The sequence below is a fragment of the Acipenser ruthenus genome, chromosome 42, assembly GCF_902713425.1.
Source record: "Acipenser ruthenus chromosome 42, fAciRut3.2 maternal haplotype, whole genome shotgun sequence".
Classification (NCBI taxonomy): domain Eukaryota; kingdom Metazoa; phylum Chordata; class Actinopteri; order Acipenseriformes; family Acipenseridae; genus Acipenser; species Acipenser ruthenus.
Genome location: NC_081230.1, coordinates 7894448 through 7912472, shown reverse-complemented (window position 1 = coordinate 7912472; position 18025 = coordinate 7894448). Strand labels below are relative to the sequence as shown.

The 18025-nt window shown below is 39.2% G+C and overlaps 1 protein-coding gene across 3 annotated transcripts in view; it reads right to left on the bottom strand.

Annotated features, from left to right (window-relative positions):
* LOC117401036 (kinesin heavy chain) overlaps positions 1-15982 on the bottom strand; it is a 42715-nt gene extending 26733 nt beyond the window's left edge. For all 3 annotated transcript variants that reach the window (XM_059011512.1, XM_059011514.1, XM_059011513.1), the window contains exons 1-2: positions 15430-15982; positions 141-228 (exon numbers count right to left, since the gene is read on the bottom strand). In XM_059011512.1, the coding sequence (XP_058867495.1) occupies positions 141-228; positions 15430-15558 (217 nt within the window). In that variant the 5' untranslated portion in view covers positions 15559-15982. The remainder of the gene's footprint in view (positions 1-140; positions 229-15429) is intronic.
* Between the last annotated feature and the right edge of the window lie 2043 nt (positions 15983-18025).

Here is an 18025-nt window from a genome sequence, read left to right as displayed (position 1 = left end):
CAATATTTACTAAAGCAGAAAAATATAAATGTGTTGAATACTTGAGAATATATGTCATTGAATCCTGATGTTTCTTGAAAAGAATCTAAAGCATGACTGAATAAAGCAGACTGACGCATTTGCATGCCCTCTTCCCTCACCTTTGACGATCTGCTTGGCACAGGTGTTGTAAACTTGTTCCTGAGTGGTGTTAGTTGGGAACACTTTATCAAACACATACGACTTGCCCTGTAAAGAGAACACAGGGTGCAAAGACTGGTTAGGCAGAGAAACCGGAGCAAGAAGAGATTGAGCGAACAGCATACAGACTCAAACTGAGGTTTCTGGTGGTAGGTTTCAACCCCACTGCCAAGTAAAAAAATATATATATATATATATGATGGTAAATGTGCATTTGATTACTGATTGCTATCTGTTGTAGAAAAGTATGATCACATTTGGGCCAATAGTAGAATATTTTAGCTTGTGCTGGCCCTACTCTGTGGATACATTGAGATCTTTCTTTCTTTCTTTCCCAGTCTCCGGTGTGGCCGTCTACGTTTTACCAAAATATCCATCGCGATAAATACAAAAAGAAGACAGAAATTCAAGCAAATGCATTCTGACAGGCCTACAGTTATCAGCACAGACCACCTGGTTTCTTGCCTGGTGTGGGCAGCTCTGTCTGGTGATTACTGCCGGTCAGAAGAAAACAGACAGATTCCTGGAAAACTAGACAGGGCCCAATCACCGTGGCAACAGTGGACAGACCGACGGAGCCCCTATAAAAGTCTCCCATAGTAAAGTGTAATAAAGCACAGTGAAAGCATGGTAAAGCATATGTAAGCATTGTGAAGAATAGCGGGGTAAGGTAAAGCATATTAAACAACATGGCAAACCAGGGTAAACTATGGTAGCATAGTATAACCTTGGAGAAAGCATGGGAAACACTGCACAAATACAGTATCAGGGAGGAACTGCACACATAGGAGAGAATTATATTAAAGACAATCACATCCCAACTCATCCTGCCAGATGACAGGGCTCTCATAAGCTCAGCAGTGGTGACTGGTTGTTATGACGTGTAGAAAATGCAGTGAAACTGTGCAGTGACAAGGGATCAAACGACGCAGTGGAAACGGAGGCTGGGAAAAAGGATTTTAAAACCTCAGGGATTAACCCTTTCATCTAATGGATCCGAGTTAGCTTTCTCAGTCAATAACGTGACACAGGCAGACAAGGATAGCAAGATTTGCAATGCACTCGCTTCTCACAGTCTGAGGAAATGTCTAGGTGGAAAAACTATTTTAAAAGGACTAGTGACAACTAGCTAGGTCACTCCTGGCCACCCTTTCCTTCTGTTGCAGAGGTTATAGGTTATTGCACTGATTCACTCCTGCGGTCTTTCTCCAACCATGTGACCTACAGCAAAGGAACAAGCCTGCTGCACTTTTTCTATTGTGTTACAGTTGCATTTCTATAAAAAATATGAACATTTGGTGGCTGCCAAGAACCATGCCATGTTGAATTGGCAGTCCTGGCATTCACCACCGGGGTAAAATGAAGAACAAAAGTGGCCCACACAGCCATTCTACATTGCTAGTAAACTGATAATATTTGGGGTACCATTGCACCAGTGCTTTAAACAAAATGATAGTTACGAAACTAAAATGCAAAAACAAATAGGAGTTCATTAAAAGGCAGGATAAACACTTTGGCCCTAAATCATATCATAGCTGGGTTATTCCAACAGACATTGCTGAATGACGCTTGATCTGCAAATGTCCTTGGGTTAATATTGAGTCATATTGACCTGACTACAGGGCTTGTTTCAATAAGAAGAACTGCTTCTGCTGGACGACACAAAGGAGCACTTAAACCGTGATGCTCTTTGTCTCACATCAAAAGGCACTGCGGAGGTGAAACAGATGGCTAGGGCTAAAAGGATTTGTGTACCATAGCTCACAGATGTACATTCTGACCCCCTCATTAGAATCTCAGTCCTGCATCATGGCACATGTCAAGCTCTGAGAATCCAAGAGCACATTGCAAGATTAAAAAAACGAATTGTCACACAGAAGAACTGAACTGTTACTGCAAATAGTATTTATAGTCAAAGCAACACATACTTGGACACAGAGATGCCATGCAAAACCAAAATGAGAGACTGCATTTTCACAAAGACAGCTTTTACCAGATTGCCTATTTGCACAATTACACAGTAATGCAATCTGGAAGATTGACAGTGTTATTGGGTGTCTCTGCAAATATATGTGGAAATATCCAGCAAGCATCGATTAACTTAAGCACATAGCAACTGCCTAGCAACCTCCTCTTACTCTGTGCCGAGAAACAGTACTGTTTTTAATTGAGGGTTTGTTTAAATCTTTCTGCACTATCATTACATTTAATCAGCAAACTCCTACTTGATATACAGGTGAATTAAGAACACCTGCCATGCAATGCTCACACTTTTGCATTAACAGAATATTAATTTTGGTGACAGCTTTAATAGCAATCAACCATCTGCTTTCCGCAATGACTGACATGCTTTGTAGCCAGTAAGATGCTTTGCCCCTGAAAGCACATTCGAGATAAAATGACCCAGGAAGTGCAAGAATAATGAACTTCCTGGAAGACAAGGCAAGCAAACTGAGAACTTCCTTTAACTTAACCAGATGTCATTTTTAAAATGACTTTCAAAACAGCACATTTGAGACCTTGATAGAGCATTTTTTTTAAATTTGCTGTTAACCACAATCACTTTAACTTTGATGCATCACCTAGCATTGCTAAGGATACAGCCTCTGGATCCATTATTTTAATGACGGTAGCTTTATATTAAAGTAATCAGGGGCTTGGAAACAGAAATCATAAATAAAAGAACAACAAACCAAAAAAAAGCCTGCAGACACTAGGAGACTATTTTGCTATTTAAATTTGGAGAAAATAATCTTCAGTGGCAATGCCGTTACTGTCAATCCAATGGTTATGCACTAAAGTGGCAAGAGGAAGCTCCAATGGTAGAATGGTGCTACAGTGTACAGTACATAAGTTTCAAAAGTCGGCATTAAAAATACAACGCTGCTAAATACAAACTGTTTAATCTTAAACTTACCCCTTAAAATAAAGTGACCTCTTAGCAGCCCCAGTAAGAGCACAGATCAGACTTGCTGTACTGCACTGTGCAATATTTATTCCAAACCCACTGTGTTGCTGGTAATGCTAACCTCTTTAGAGGTCAGATCTACAGGTAAGATTAATGGCGATATTGCATTAGTTGCGACCCTGTTACAGCCTGGGTAGTCACTCCTTTAACTGAGCATGCAGGGGGAAGATGCTGCAGTCTGGTCCAGCCTCTCTGGTCTCCTGCCTATCTCAGATTCACGTCTGCTGGAAGCAGTCCCAGTCTTGTGCTGCAGTGGAAAGGCAATCATCACATAACTCTGCAGGGACCGAGATCCTCTCTGGCTATACCTCCACAATACCATACTGATCAGAAAACAGAGGCTGGGTGACACAGGGGGCTAATGATAAAGTGGGATACAGTGGAGTTATATTTTACATCATCCATACGTCTGGAAAACCACTATTGTGATTAAATGTGGTATTAGCATTATTTAGAATAAGTTGTTGAGTGTCTCAGATGGTGCGGAAATATGGAGGCGTCTCTCTGTCTGTATATCCATCCCTCTGTATGTCATACATTTTTACATGTATCTTGAGATACTGTAAACCAGTCATTTTAATAGACTTTACTGTCACACTAATATCTCATGTGCTTGCCTAGGTCTTAGACAGCAGTTATCCAATAAGAAATGTAATGAACAAATGTAAAATTATTTTCTGTATCCTCTCAATAGGTAGTGCTACTGTCCTAAGCAAGCCTCATTACCATTGGATAAGCAGTTCTCTTATGTACCTCCACTAGATCTGTATAAATCAGGGACATGCACCCCACCAGAGGGGGCACATTAACTTCAGCCTCGGGCATCAGAAAGTTGTCTTAAATCCTGTCTTGCTATAGTGTTCTTGTTAATTCAGCTGGGAGCTGTCCAGGTGCTGAAATCTGTTCCAGACTTGCTTTCAATCCAACAGCAATCTGCAGTCACAGCAATTAGACAGCAAGAGTGGATTCTCAGTGCCAAAGAACGTGCTGAAATAATCTTAACAAACTGCACCTGAAGATCACAAGATAGACGTACTATAGCTAGCAACTCATCCTGTCTCCCAGGATATCCACACTAAAATCTTCATTTCCAACACTAAAAAGCACCAGCAAAAATAGCAGCAAGGAAACTTGGTTAGGGCTTCATTATTTGATGAGAATCTGGTGAGGCATCTGTCTGTCTTTATATATGTTTCACTTACATGATTACTCTTATAAAAGTTTACCCTGTAAATGTGCACAGTAATCTTGCTATGGGTATACTGTGAATTGACCTTACTTTACCAGGATTTGCCATGTCTTTCAAACCCCTTTATACCTCTCTGGGCTTTACAATGCTTGCCTATGTTATACTATTCCTTATCAGACTCTGCAATGCATTTACTATAGTACACTTTTAAAAAGGTATATCTAAAACTTATCCAATTGCGATCAATCTTGGTTACCAGAGATTACCACAATCTGGGGATGTATGAATCTGTCTGTCTCTCTATCTGTCTGCCTGTCACTATTATATTTTTACATGTAGGCCATGATGATTATGAACAGCCAATGGATGTTGCAGTGATAGTATGTTTTTAACTTACTTCATTCTTCAGTAATATTTTTAGCTAAGGTCATTTTGACCATAATATGCCGAATCAGCACACTGAGACTAAGAAGCCCAGCGCACGCACTTGTGCGGCCATTTCCATGGCAACACCCCCTGGGAAGATTCTAGCAACTCCAGCTGCCATGGAAACGCAGATTGAAAACAACAGGAGGGCCTGACCCAGAGGGAAAAAAATACATTGTGGGTGATTACCACACAACCTAGAGCACAGAGACCTTCACTAACTCCAACAGGGACCACAGCAAAGGCTTTTCTTAGTGCTAGAGCTGGCACCAAATATGCATGTGGTTACAGCTGTTAAAATGCTAGCTTCATCTAGGTGGCGCTATAGGTTAAAGCACTTGCCCGTCACTTCTGGGGGTTTGTGGGTTTGTCTTAATATTTTTGAGTGGCAAATAATTCAGACCAAATAAAGGTGTAGACTTAGTTAGGGTTATCATATGACTCTGTGTAGACTAGGACAGTCTGGGACAGTTCAGGCTTTTCAACTCACATTGCAATGCATTCTGGTATCTTTTATTTGTTTCAGGTACTTTTCAGAACAAGAATAGACTTCCTGAAAGCAAGACAAGCAAACTGAGAAATTTCTTTAACACGGTATAGTATCCATGTTTCATAGCTATCGTGAGCGTTTCTCACAAAACTGCACATCTGAGATCAACATACTACAATTGTGTTCGATATAACCACTTTAAAATTTCAGACAGAGATAAAGATGTATTATTAAGAGAGTGGGGGAGTCATTAATGTCTCATTTTGTGTTGCAGTAATAGATTCCTATTGAAGACTAGCAGATTGATTGTGCTCACATCTGCATTGCTGAAAGCTGGCTTCTCAAATGGCTGAGTCTTATTCGCAATAAAAAAACCATAGTCTCTTTTTCACTCTTTCTCTAGCTTTCATTCTTTCTCAGGTGCCCTTTGCGCTGAATGCGAGCGTCTGTGTGGGTTTCTGATGATTGTGACCAAACAATGCGCTTTCTAACCAAGACCTGATCATCAAAGCTCATGAGGGTGCTACTGGATTGGCATTATGATATGAACAGTGCACACCTGCTGTACTGTGCTGGTGGCACCCTTATAAAATGTTCACCATAGTAAAAGCACATCAAAGTGTAATAAAGCACAGTGAAAGCATGGTGAAGCATAGGTAAGCATTGCAAAAAACATGGCAAACCTGGGTAAACTATGGTAAATGCATAATATAAGCATGACAAAGCTGAAAAAATACGGTGCAAAAATAGCTTGGTAAACTTTTATAAGGCTAGGGACACCATTGCCAATCGGGACAGCACTGATTTGAGTGTTTCAATTTCTTTTCTGTGCTCACCATAAAAAAATACATTGAGATTTCAACAGGACAAGGATCTATAAGGCTTCAAGTGACGACAGCAATTAAATACTTCATATGGAAGTTATTTCACCTCTAAGGGCGCTACCATTAAAGCTTGTCTATTTACACATACGGCTTTCCATGTGTATCTAATGCTATGCAGACCCCATTCATTTTAGGAAACATTTGTCCTTGAATACATTCCAAGCAGTGTCTGTTTGAATGTTTGTCTCAGTGCATGTAGGCAGTCTTTATCTGCAAGTCTGTAGACCACAGATGGAGCCGTTGAAATTGTATAGAAAAAGAAAACATTACATAATGGCCTCTCCTCCAAGTAAGAAATGCTCAGTGGAGGATACCAGGTTGATTAGCAGCCAGACACATTTTCTGATCTGTGAAGATTCAACTAATGGGCTAAAATGAGATGAAGCAGATTTCGTTTTCAAGCTCTGTCTTTCACTACTGGAAGCTAGACAGAGAATACAAGATAAAGACTAATAGCAAACAGAGCATTGAACTCCAATAACTAATCACAGTTAATGTTAATGCTAATGTACCAAAGACAGGAGGAGACAATAATGCCTGCACTGACAATCACTGAAATTAAAAATGAAAAGCAGTTAAGTACACTTAAGAGAATCGAAGCCTCTATTTTCACATGCAGCTTACCAACACTCCTGTATTTAGAAGCATCACATTAATGATGCATTCCTACATACAATATAACAGTTGAGTGTTTCAAAAGCCATTTGGAAGAATATTCATTGCAGAAGCTAACTGCCATTGAGTGGTACTTGGTTGTAAACATGAGGGAAGGACACCTTTGTGTTTTGAAATTCAACGCGGTCACGAATGGATTTATTGATTACCTGCAGATCAATACTTCTTAAAGGCAATTCCGAGTGAGTTTCTGCACACCCCTAATGAGGACCCTTAAAGTTTTGTGAATACGGCCTCAAATTAAAACTGCCAAATAGTTTCCCTTGAATTGCCTGCCTAGCCCCCTTTGTGTGTCAATATTAAGCACTACAGTTTGTTTAGAAATTCCCCAGTAGCATAAACAGCAAAGGCACAATTTTAAATAACACAGTTTTCCCTTCGACAGAATGATATCAATTCTAATAGACTCTGACACCTCCCCAGATACACCAGCTTTGTTTCCCATCCCAGCACGTGTTGCACACAGAATACATAAAGACTTTTGTATGCAGATTGCTACTGCAGAGCCCAGGCACTCCAATGCCGCAGGCTTCAATAACCACAAGAATAGAAATGTATAATACAGCAAAGCACAGCGTCGGCGAGCCACTCAGCTTCCAGTTAGAGAGACGCTGGGGTGAGCTGTCTGTCTTTAAACAAATTTGGACAGAAGCCCTTCTTTAGCTTTCTTTCTACACAGCTGAAGAAGGGTGTTTGTCTAAAACGTTGTGAAATAAATTATTTTTTAATCATTTCAACCTTTTGTGTACATCCAAAAAAACCTTTCATTTCTGTACACTGCAGTTACCTCTCTCTCTCTCTCTCTCTCTCTCTCTCTCTCTCTCTCTCTCTCTCTATATATATATATATATATATATATATATATGTATGCGATTTGCTGGCAATATACTGCTGTGCACTAGATGGCGCTGGTGCTTACTAATTTAAATACAGTTTGGTTGATCTAGCCTATATTACATATATCTGTGGCAGGCAACTAGAGGAGTGCCAACCATCTTTTACAATCAATTTTCTTACCTTATATTAGCTTTATTAACATTATCACTGGTCCTACTTTTATTGTGAAGACAATCCTAGTTTAGTGGAGAGAGATTGAACTACAATACCTGATAAGGTAACAGCAATAAATATTCCATCAATCTGCACACTGAAGGAAAAAGTACAGGAACCAAAATATCTTCAACAGCACAAAAAAAGAGGGACCCGTTTTAACATTGCTAGTACTAATACAAGGTTAAAATCGGTTTTAAATCTTTGCTCAGCTCTCCACAAATACAGCTCTGGCCAAAAGTCTTGCATCACCTAGAATTTTAGGATTGAAAAAAATACTATAAACTTAAGTTAGATCTTTTATTTAACATGTAATCAAAGAAACTACAAAATGAAAATTGAAATGTTTGTCATTTAAGTATATGGAAAACTACAAAGCGGTGTGTAATTCAATATGTTAACGTAACATTATTCAGCAGGTTTCATTCGACTTTATGAAGCAAAACGTGTTAATTCTATAGGGTGATGCCAAACATTTGGTAGCTGTATATGTATGGTAGGTAACTAGAACTAAAGAGAATCTCCATACTAAAGTGCGTATGTGTACTCACCATAACATACACGTACTTTAGTAAAAGCTCTGTATAAAAAGGAATGTGTACTTAATGTATTGCTGTTTCACTACTTTGAGATCCACCAGCTCCTAGGAACCGGGTTAGAAGTGATGGGCAAGGGGTTCTTAAAATCCCTAACGAGTACAGAAACATTGTATTGCCACTGCCTGCATCGCCTGTTTTTAACTGAAGATTGCTTTAGGCATTCCAGCCTCTTCTCCTCATGAGGCTGCTGCGTGTTTGACCTCATCGATTCCCGACCTCGTTTGAGTTATCTAATGAAGACTGCGTCAGGGTGTTATGGGAATTGCTACTGTCAGGATCCCAGGGGAGGTGAGTCTCGCTTGCCTGCCTTCCAAGTCTCTCAGAAAATTCCACAGTATTGAGACAAAACTGAGAAACAAACAGTGTGGCAGCGCTGGACCAGAGAGGGGAGATATACATCATCCCTTCCTCTCTGACTGAGAAATGCTCAGTTGAATCTGATATATGTCTCAACTGTTTCCCCTAAAGCCACTATTGCATCAACCACAGGAAAAACATATTTCGAACAAGAACAAAAAATGAGGTGTGCTTCTGAAAAAAAAAAGATAAACACTAAATTATAAAATATTACCTGCTTTAAATCTTGAGTGCATGGTCCATGATATACTGAAATATACTGTGTCTTGGAGCTTTTCATCTTAAATTATAGTTTACTGTGGTTTGACATGTTCTTTGTAATATGCTTAGAGTAACACGCTGCTGTTTGTGCTCTATATTTTAAAACTGCTGGGAATTTTATAAACCTTTTATAAAACTGAACTGCTCCCTCACCCCCTAAGAGAAAGGGTGCTCCCTCCAGTCCAGGGCAGGCTTGAGGCATGGAGACTGAACTGCTCCCTCACCCCCTAAGAGAAAGGGTGCTCCCTCCAGTCCAGGGCAGGGTTGACACAACTATTCAATCAATTCCTATAATAAGAACACACCCTTTCTGATTACCTTATCCCTTCTAATTGCAGATTATAGCTGTTTTGTCCTATGACCCTGCCTCGTCTCTCCAACGTGAAAAGTAGCAGGATGCTACGATCAAGCTCTACTATCCATTGCAATACCCCAAACAGGATCACATTTTGAGGCATGGATTAAATTACATTTTAGGCTTGATAAAGATTGCCTCTCTGGCATTGAAGCCGAAAGGATATCTATTACACATGGTCTGAGTCGACAATAAAGGGCTTTCTCAGTGTTATTAGCTTTAATATGAAGAATGGATTTCTGATCACATCTGCTGGCATTTTAAAGCATCACAGAGCGCTGGGGTATTTGCAGTACTCCCCAAGGTTTGAATACCCATTTTTAACCTCTTATTAGTGCTAGCAATGGTATAACAGGTCCTTATTTTGTTTTGTTGAAGATATTTTGGTTCCTGTATTTAATCCTTCAGTTTGCAGGTTTTTCATAGATGGAATATTTATCGCTGTTACCTTATCAAGTACTGTGGTTCAAACTCTCTCTGCTAAACTAGGTAAAGATTTTCCTCAGAATAAAAGGGGGACCAGATATAATGTTAATAAAGCTAATAAAAGATAAGGAAATTGATTGTAAAGCATGGTTAGGACTCCATTAGTTGCCTGCCACAGATACATCAGCTAGATCAAACAAAGTGGCTTTATATTAATAAGCAGCAGCGCCATCTAGAGCACAGCAGTGTATTGCCAGCAAAGCAAAATGCAGCAATTACTTTTAAACAGAGGACTTCATATCACGAGTCAGTGATATCTTGGATACAACAGGCTCCTTCAGTTATATTAATTCCTATGTTTCCACTTAGAAGGCGTTTCTCTTCTTCTGCACTCAATGTGCTCTGTAGTTACTTCTGAATTAAATACTCAGTTCACTTGCAATGACAATACCAATAACAAAGCATTCATTCAAATTCAGATTGTATAGGGCTTTATCATAGACCTCATAAACAGACACCAAATAACCCTATTTGAGTGTAAAACGTAATTGTGGGACATTTGCAAGACCCAGGCAATATCCATCCGTTAGTGTCATCGGAGTATCATGAGAATCAACTATTAAGTCATTTCATATACATGCAAATAAGGACTGTTACATAACTACTTAGCAACATATCCTAAAGGACATCCATTGCGCTAATTAAACAAATTGGTGTTAATAATTTGTGGTGTGTCTTAATTCTGCTGTTCAGTTGTACGCTAGAATGTTTACTGCATCCTTCTGTAGAATTCCAGACAGTTTCTTTAATCAGAAACCAGGCAGTGTTGGCTATCCAGTTTGTTTACATCAAGGCTAAAAAATAAACTCATAAGAATCGCTCAGAAGGGTTACAAACATTATAAAAAAGAGTAACAATGTAATTCGAAGCTAAAAGAAGTTAATACATATTTTTAGCTTGAAATTAGTGGGGCAACGATTCTGGGGAAAACATATTTCCCAAGTTAATATTTTTAAACCGGTATGGTTTACTGCACCTTTAAATGAGGCTGATCTGCTCCCTGCTTTATAGTTCATTCCAAGCTAGGGCAGATAGCTCATCTGTGATAAACCTTTTTGTATTGATCGTGCAAACATATGCTTGCCACTACAGCTAGACTAAAGCTGAACAGCACACACCAGCATAAAAAGCTCAGATTGTCATATGATTTGAATGGCATGAGGAAGGCTGCGAGTCCCAGCATTTAGGATTCTCCAAGCAAGCTGAAAACCATGTCTATAGGGAGATGTACCCATCAATTACAGTGACATTTGAAGCTACTTACTATTTGAATTGCATTATTGTTCTGAAGTAAGATTTAAAAGATAATGGAATTACAAGAAGGCTGTCTTATTTAATTATCCTGGGACTTCAAAGACTGAAATTATGCAACTGTAGTACCATGTTTTTTAAAATAATAATACACGTTTACAATAGCATGTGTTTCTTTCAAAACTCCACATCTGAGCCCTATGTAACCAATGGAAATGCATAACAAGTACGATTCATGGAATAACTTTGTTAGTTACAATCTCTGTAATGCAAACCACATGCAGTGTTTTCTAATGGGCAGGGTGAGCTGGTGGTCCTGTTACTTCAAATGAAGAAACGTCATTTCTTTCTGCCCCAAGCGAACAGCAGCCGTTATTCAGCAAGTCCCACTACGTGTGAGGCTCAGTGTGAAAGCGCAGATCTCAGCATGACTGTAAATCCTTTTATTGTTCTATAGTTTATTGAAACTGTGTGTGCCTGTGTCTATGTGTGTGTGTGGTTTTGTGTGTCTGTAGGTGTGTGTCTGTGTATTTGTGTGTCTGTGTGTGTATGTAGGTGTGTTTTGGGTGTCTCTGTGTGTGTCTGGGGTCTGTGTGTTTGTGTCAGTTGTCTGCGTGTGTTTGTGTGTCTGTGTTTCTGTCTGCGTGTATTTGTGTCTGTGGTCTGTGTGTCTGTGGTTGTGTCTGTGTGTGTCTGTGCTTGTTTCTGTGGTCTGTGTGTGTGTGTGTGTGTGTGCTTGTTTCTGTGGTTTGTGTGTGACTGTGTGTGTCTGTGTGTGTGTTTGTGTGTGTGTCTGTGCTTGTTTCTGTGGTTTGTGTCTGTGCTTGTTTCTGTGGTTTGTGTGTGTCTGTGTGTGTGTGTGTGTGTGTGTGTGTTTGTGTTTGTGTTTGTGTGTGTGTGTGTGTGTCTGTGTGTGTGTTTGTGTTTGTGTGTGTGTGTGTGTGTGTGTCTGTGTGTGTGTCTATGTGTCTGTGTGTGTGTGTCTGTGTCTGTGTGTGTGTGTGTGTTGGGGTATGCACATGTACAGCGGATCATGGAGCATGCCTAGTATCACAGTGAGACAATACTCAAGGGGACTCCAGGGTGGGGGGTGGGGTGGGGAGGAGCAACTTTCAAGCAAAGTCACCCTGAGATACATAGTACAGTGAAGCAGAGAGAGTGTCTGCCTCTTTTAAAGGGACAGCTCACAGCAGGACTGCAGCTGGGGGGCTTAACACACAATGCCAGCGAGGCCAAAGTCTTTGAGGTGACTTTACATGCTGTCAATACTAAGAACAAATCAGGACAGCAAAAATCTGGCCTTAAAGCAAGCAAAGAATATCATAGCAGCCCACTGTGTCAGAATGACAGATCATTTTCCATAACTGTGGATGATTAAACACGCTGCGTTTCATATTTCTAGAAGGTAATTGCTCATTGTCCGGACACTGGCAAGGCAACTACGTTTACTGTAACCTTATGAAAATAATTATTGTTGAGCATGATAACCATTTCTTCTTCATAGGAATTGAATTTGACCTGAACGCACACATTTTTAAGAGCTGGTAGCTTCAAATGATATTTTAGGAGATTCCCCCCCCCCCTGCTCTCTTCAGTTCTAGTTGTCTGTCATAGATGTTATGAAGGCCAGATCATCCCAAGTCTCTTTACAGAAGTAACAGCCGTGCCATCTAGTGACCTGCCACTGTGGATCAAGTTTCTCTTAGTTTCTTTCAGGCAATACGCTGCTGTGCACTAGATGGCGCTGCTGCTTACTAATCTAATCACATGCTAATCATCTAGCCTTCGTTACACACGTCTATAACAGGCAAGCAGATCTGATGGGCAGCTGAACTCACTTATCAAAAAAATAGGAAAAAAAACACAATATTTGAGTAATTGCAATAAGAACCACATAGAGATTGCAAACAACATATAAAGGTTAAGGGAACAGTAATAATAATAATAATAATAATAATAATAATAATAATAATAATAATAATAAAATGTAGTATTTGAATTAACAGCATCAGCATTTGTATTTCTCACATCTCATAACCCTATACAACGTACTGAGGACTGGAGCTGCTAAAAGACAATTCTCACATTAAAAATAAATGCAAAATTGGAAAAATGCCTTCGTAAGGAGCAAAATAACCGGAGTGGGCTTAGATAGGACTGCATGTTGAAAAAATACGACAAGTTCATTCCTGCAAATGCAGGATGCGCAATGCTAGCTCATAAAGGGGAAACAACTTCCATAAGAAATATTTCATTTCTATCAGTTGCAGGCAAAACTCCCATCTTACACACCCCTGCCCTTTGTATTTACAGAGCAGGTTTTGTTTCGTTCTAATCTGCAAGCTCATTTAGTCTATTCAAAGCATCCTCCTATGCTCTATTGTACGGCAGCATTTTAATATTAGGGTTCATAACTCTCAGAGCAATAGCACTTTAAATATACAGGTCACACTACAGCACTGGTCTGTGATCGCTTGGGGTCGGGATGACAAACTGCATCCGATGTTACCCTCCCCCCATCCCCTCCCCCAATGCCTTGAGAGAGATTTAAAGGGACAGCGTACCTAATTAAGACCTGCGGTATGGTATACCATCCAGGGGTTCTATTGTGATCATATTGACAAACCATCATATTTCTACCTTTATAAAAGTTTACTGCCTTATTATTGCACAGTATTTTTGTAGTGTTCCCCCCATGCTTTTCCCCATGGTTATACTATGCAATTACCAGACTATCCTGGTTTGCCATGTTTATTAATATGCTGTACAATACTTTGCTGGTCTTTACAATGCTCACCTATGCGTTACCCTGCTTTCACTGTGCTTTATTACACTTTGCTATGATTTTATTGTGAGAATTTTATTGTGAGGGTAACTATAGGTGTATATATATATATATATATATATATATATATATATATATATATATATATATATATATATATATAGTCAAAACACGGGGAATGGAATGACGTAATCGAAATGCTCTTCCTTGACCTTTCCTTACAGAAGCGCATTAAGCAAACTGGGTTTTGTAATAAATCAATGAGCGATGGCGACAGAATGCAGCAGCGCCCACCTGGGTCCCTGAGTGCTGGGGAGGAACAATCGGATAATTTGAATCCGCACCGCACCGGCTCCAGCACCGCAGTGCACATCCCAGCATACTGCGGGGAGTTATGTAGCGCACAATAAAACGTGCCTGGACGGCTGACAAACTTGTACTTTATTTATTTTTTTCTGCAGCAAAATGAAGGGAACAACGTTTTTAAATAAGCCCGTTAAATGAATTTGCAAAAAATTGCGTCCTATTTAAATACTGCATATAATGTACATATTATACTGGACTCTATAACGCAAATGCCGATCGTTTTCAATATTTTCAATAATTTTTTTTTCTGCATAACTCAAATAATGATTGACACATTGTACACAAACATTATGTGAAATTGCATATAACACAGACATTATATTCACCTGACGTGTGTGGGGCTCAAAAAGTATATAATAAATCATTTTGTAAAGGTGTTGACATTGGGTGTGCACTGATTAAAATATACCATTACACGGCATTCCGGTCATAACATTGATCCAGTATTCACCTATTTTTTTATGAATACATAAAACACCATCTGGCATATACATTCTGCTTCTGTAGCTTATGGATCTTATAGCAAGGGCACTCTAGGGCAGGTGTAATACAGGTAAACTTTACAACACAGTCCAACGACGAATTGGTTAAAACACTGCAGGTACGCTATACCAAACCGTTTACATCTTTATTGTAAAACCTGAAACAAAATGAACTGCAAATATACAGATTAAAAAAAACAAAAACGTGTTTATTAGTATGGTTGAAGCAGACAAGTGTGTATTATTGGAGGTAAAACAACGATGTTGTTGTTATTTTGCTATGGTATGTTTTTATAATGTATGTATTCTAGAACAACTGCAAACACATACAAACGATCGATACATTTAGAGTATAGGCCTATTGAAAGAAATGCATTATTACACAGTATGTGTGTTTTGACAAGAACAAATAATTAAATATTATACATGTTCTGACCTGCCGGTTAGGTTATTGGTTTATAACGTTTAAACCCTTTTTCCAAAATATATACATTTGGCCTCTATACCAAATTCTAGCTTTCTAGTCTGCATCCTGTGTATGCGTGCCTGGCGAGAATGTTTTAGCTACAAAACATGAAGGCTCCACTCCTGCGTAATGTAATACGGGGAAAATGAACGTACTTACCGCAATCACAACGGTGTCGTCTCCTTTAAATTTCGGGATGTATTTGTCTCCTCGTACAATTTCAGATTGATTCAGAGGTCGAAAACGGCAAAGAACTTTGATGTTACATTCGGTAGTTGCTTCGGCCATGATTCAGAATTATTATTATTATTATTTTTTACTGTATTTGTATTTATAAATGAACGAATTAATTAATTTAAGGTAAATCACAACCGCGCTTGCAAAAATCTTCTTTGCGAATTGCAGTAAGAGGATCACAATATAATTACTGCATTTTCGAAACTGTTAAATAAAACGGCGTAATCCAAAAATAATAACTCAAAAACTCGCTATTTTTTTTTATCAAATATTGTATAACGGGAGGGAAGAATCCTTCTGTGTGTGGTTGAGAAAACCCTGGTCTTCGTGAAGCTGCAGGAATAATTCGACTGGGTTTGCTAAAAAAAAATCTGTTTTTGCAGAATTGATTTGACGATGAATCGCATTGATGTCCCGTTCAAATGCATCAGGCTTCGCGCAGCACTATAACGGTACCCTCTCTCTCTGCAGCTCTCTTTCCACAACGCTTTATCATGCAAAGGGCGTGGCCGGCAAGTCAATACAGATGCCTTAAAGGGCCTCAATATTTTGTTTTGTACGCGTTCCAAATTGCTATTCGCACGGTGGCTGGACAAAGGTGTGTATTTAGGACAGGTGTGCGTAATTTATTTCAAAGATGTTTATTGTACTACAAGTAACTGAAAAGTGAGGCTAATATTTATTTGTTTCGGTCATTTCTGCAATACTTTTGTGGTCAAAATGTATTATTATTTTCAGAATAAGCATTTATAAATTATTTTCCATCAGTACGTTTTGAAGACTCTGGGTGGGTGGTGCTTAAACATTGGACAATGTAAACTAACTGGACTGCCAACAACACCCTTCAAACAATAGAGTGCAGGGGAGATTTAACCATAGAAGAATGTAAAGACTACAGCTGTTTAGACATACTTCTGACGTCACGGATTCCTTCCAGCAAGCCGGGACACACAGCGAGCACCAGTAAAACGAGCATTGATCGAAGTTATACAATCGTAGTGTCTGGACCCAGGGGAAGGAGACGAGGACGGGGATCGTTAGCTTTTAGGCTACCACATGATTACTGCTGAACGAAGTGTAATCGTATTGTAATTTGAACATCATTGCGCAAGCGAGACAAGGCACCGATATGTGTGTTCCAGGACGAATCTAGCGGATCCTATCAAATCGAGGGAGACTGTTGTCTCCAATTACAATTTCTGCACCCTGTATCTGTGATATAAGACAGGAGTTTTCTTTAAAGTTTGAATAAAACAATGGCTGTTTGTTCTGCGTCTTAATCTGACTTCTGCCTAATCATACATCCCACTAATGTCAGTGGAATTCATATATGTAGGCTGTATCTGCTACCGTATCGGGACCATTGTGCATTCCTGTAGCGCTCAAAGAAGTTTGGCATACAGAAAGAATGGATTTCTAGCAGAACACATCAGTAGCTTCTATTGTCTGGGTTGTAGGGCGCCTTGGTTAGGGAGTGGTCATAAATTAGGGAGGGGGGAAGGGGGGGTTAATAAACCTTCTATGATTACAGGAGTGACCCCCTGCCATGTCTGACACCCCCTTACTGAAATATTGTTTCTTAAAATATATTCTGAAGCACGTTTAGTGCTGCTATAGATTTCAAAATATTCAACATTCAAGTATATTGATATTCATACCTGCCTTTCTCAAGCCGTGTAAGATGTAAAATGGTTGCTACTCATAAAATCAATCGGCATATCTAAAATGGACACAAATGAAAATGCAAAAGAAAAAAAAAATGCCACTGTATTAAATCTTGAAGGGAATTAGTATTTTTTTCAAGTCTGAGGAATAGACCTTTAAAAAGCAGAGTTGGGTCACTGGCTCATAAATTATTAAATAAAGTTAATATTCCATAATGGCTTATGGTTAATGGAGGTCATGAATATTGCATCTCATTATATTTTCCATGATTATTTTTTTTTTTATATATATTTGCTGTAGACACACTGAACAAATCTGCAACACAGGCCGTAACAGGCGTAGTAAATGCAGTAAATTCACAGAAAAAATATATAAAAACTGGCAAATGTACAGAATATTTACAACAGTGTTTTATCAACTAAACGGCAGCTATATTAGGAAGCTAATATTGCCCCCACGCTGCTAAGACAGACCGCACGATGAGAAAATCTAAATAACTCATTGACGCAAGCAGTGACGTAAGCATTTGCAGGTGTGCAAACTACCTGCAAGATTTGTATAACCCGGGACCGCGCGGGTTTAGTGTGACGAGTTTGCCACGTGTTTTAAACGTTAATGTTTATACTAGTTTACTGCAGCGGTTTTAGTATTTTTTAAATACACATCTCGATATTGGAATAAAGACCGATACAGGATGCAACGCTCACATTTGTATACTTCTTTCGGTCAATACTAGTGATATACAGTGACGCGAACTGGTCTTCGTTGCTTTCAAATCGAATGTTATGGCGAGACACCGACATTTTAATCAGAACAAAAAAAACTCCAGACTAAAAGCAATGAAAGCTCGCTG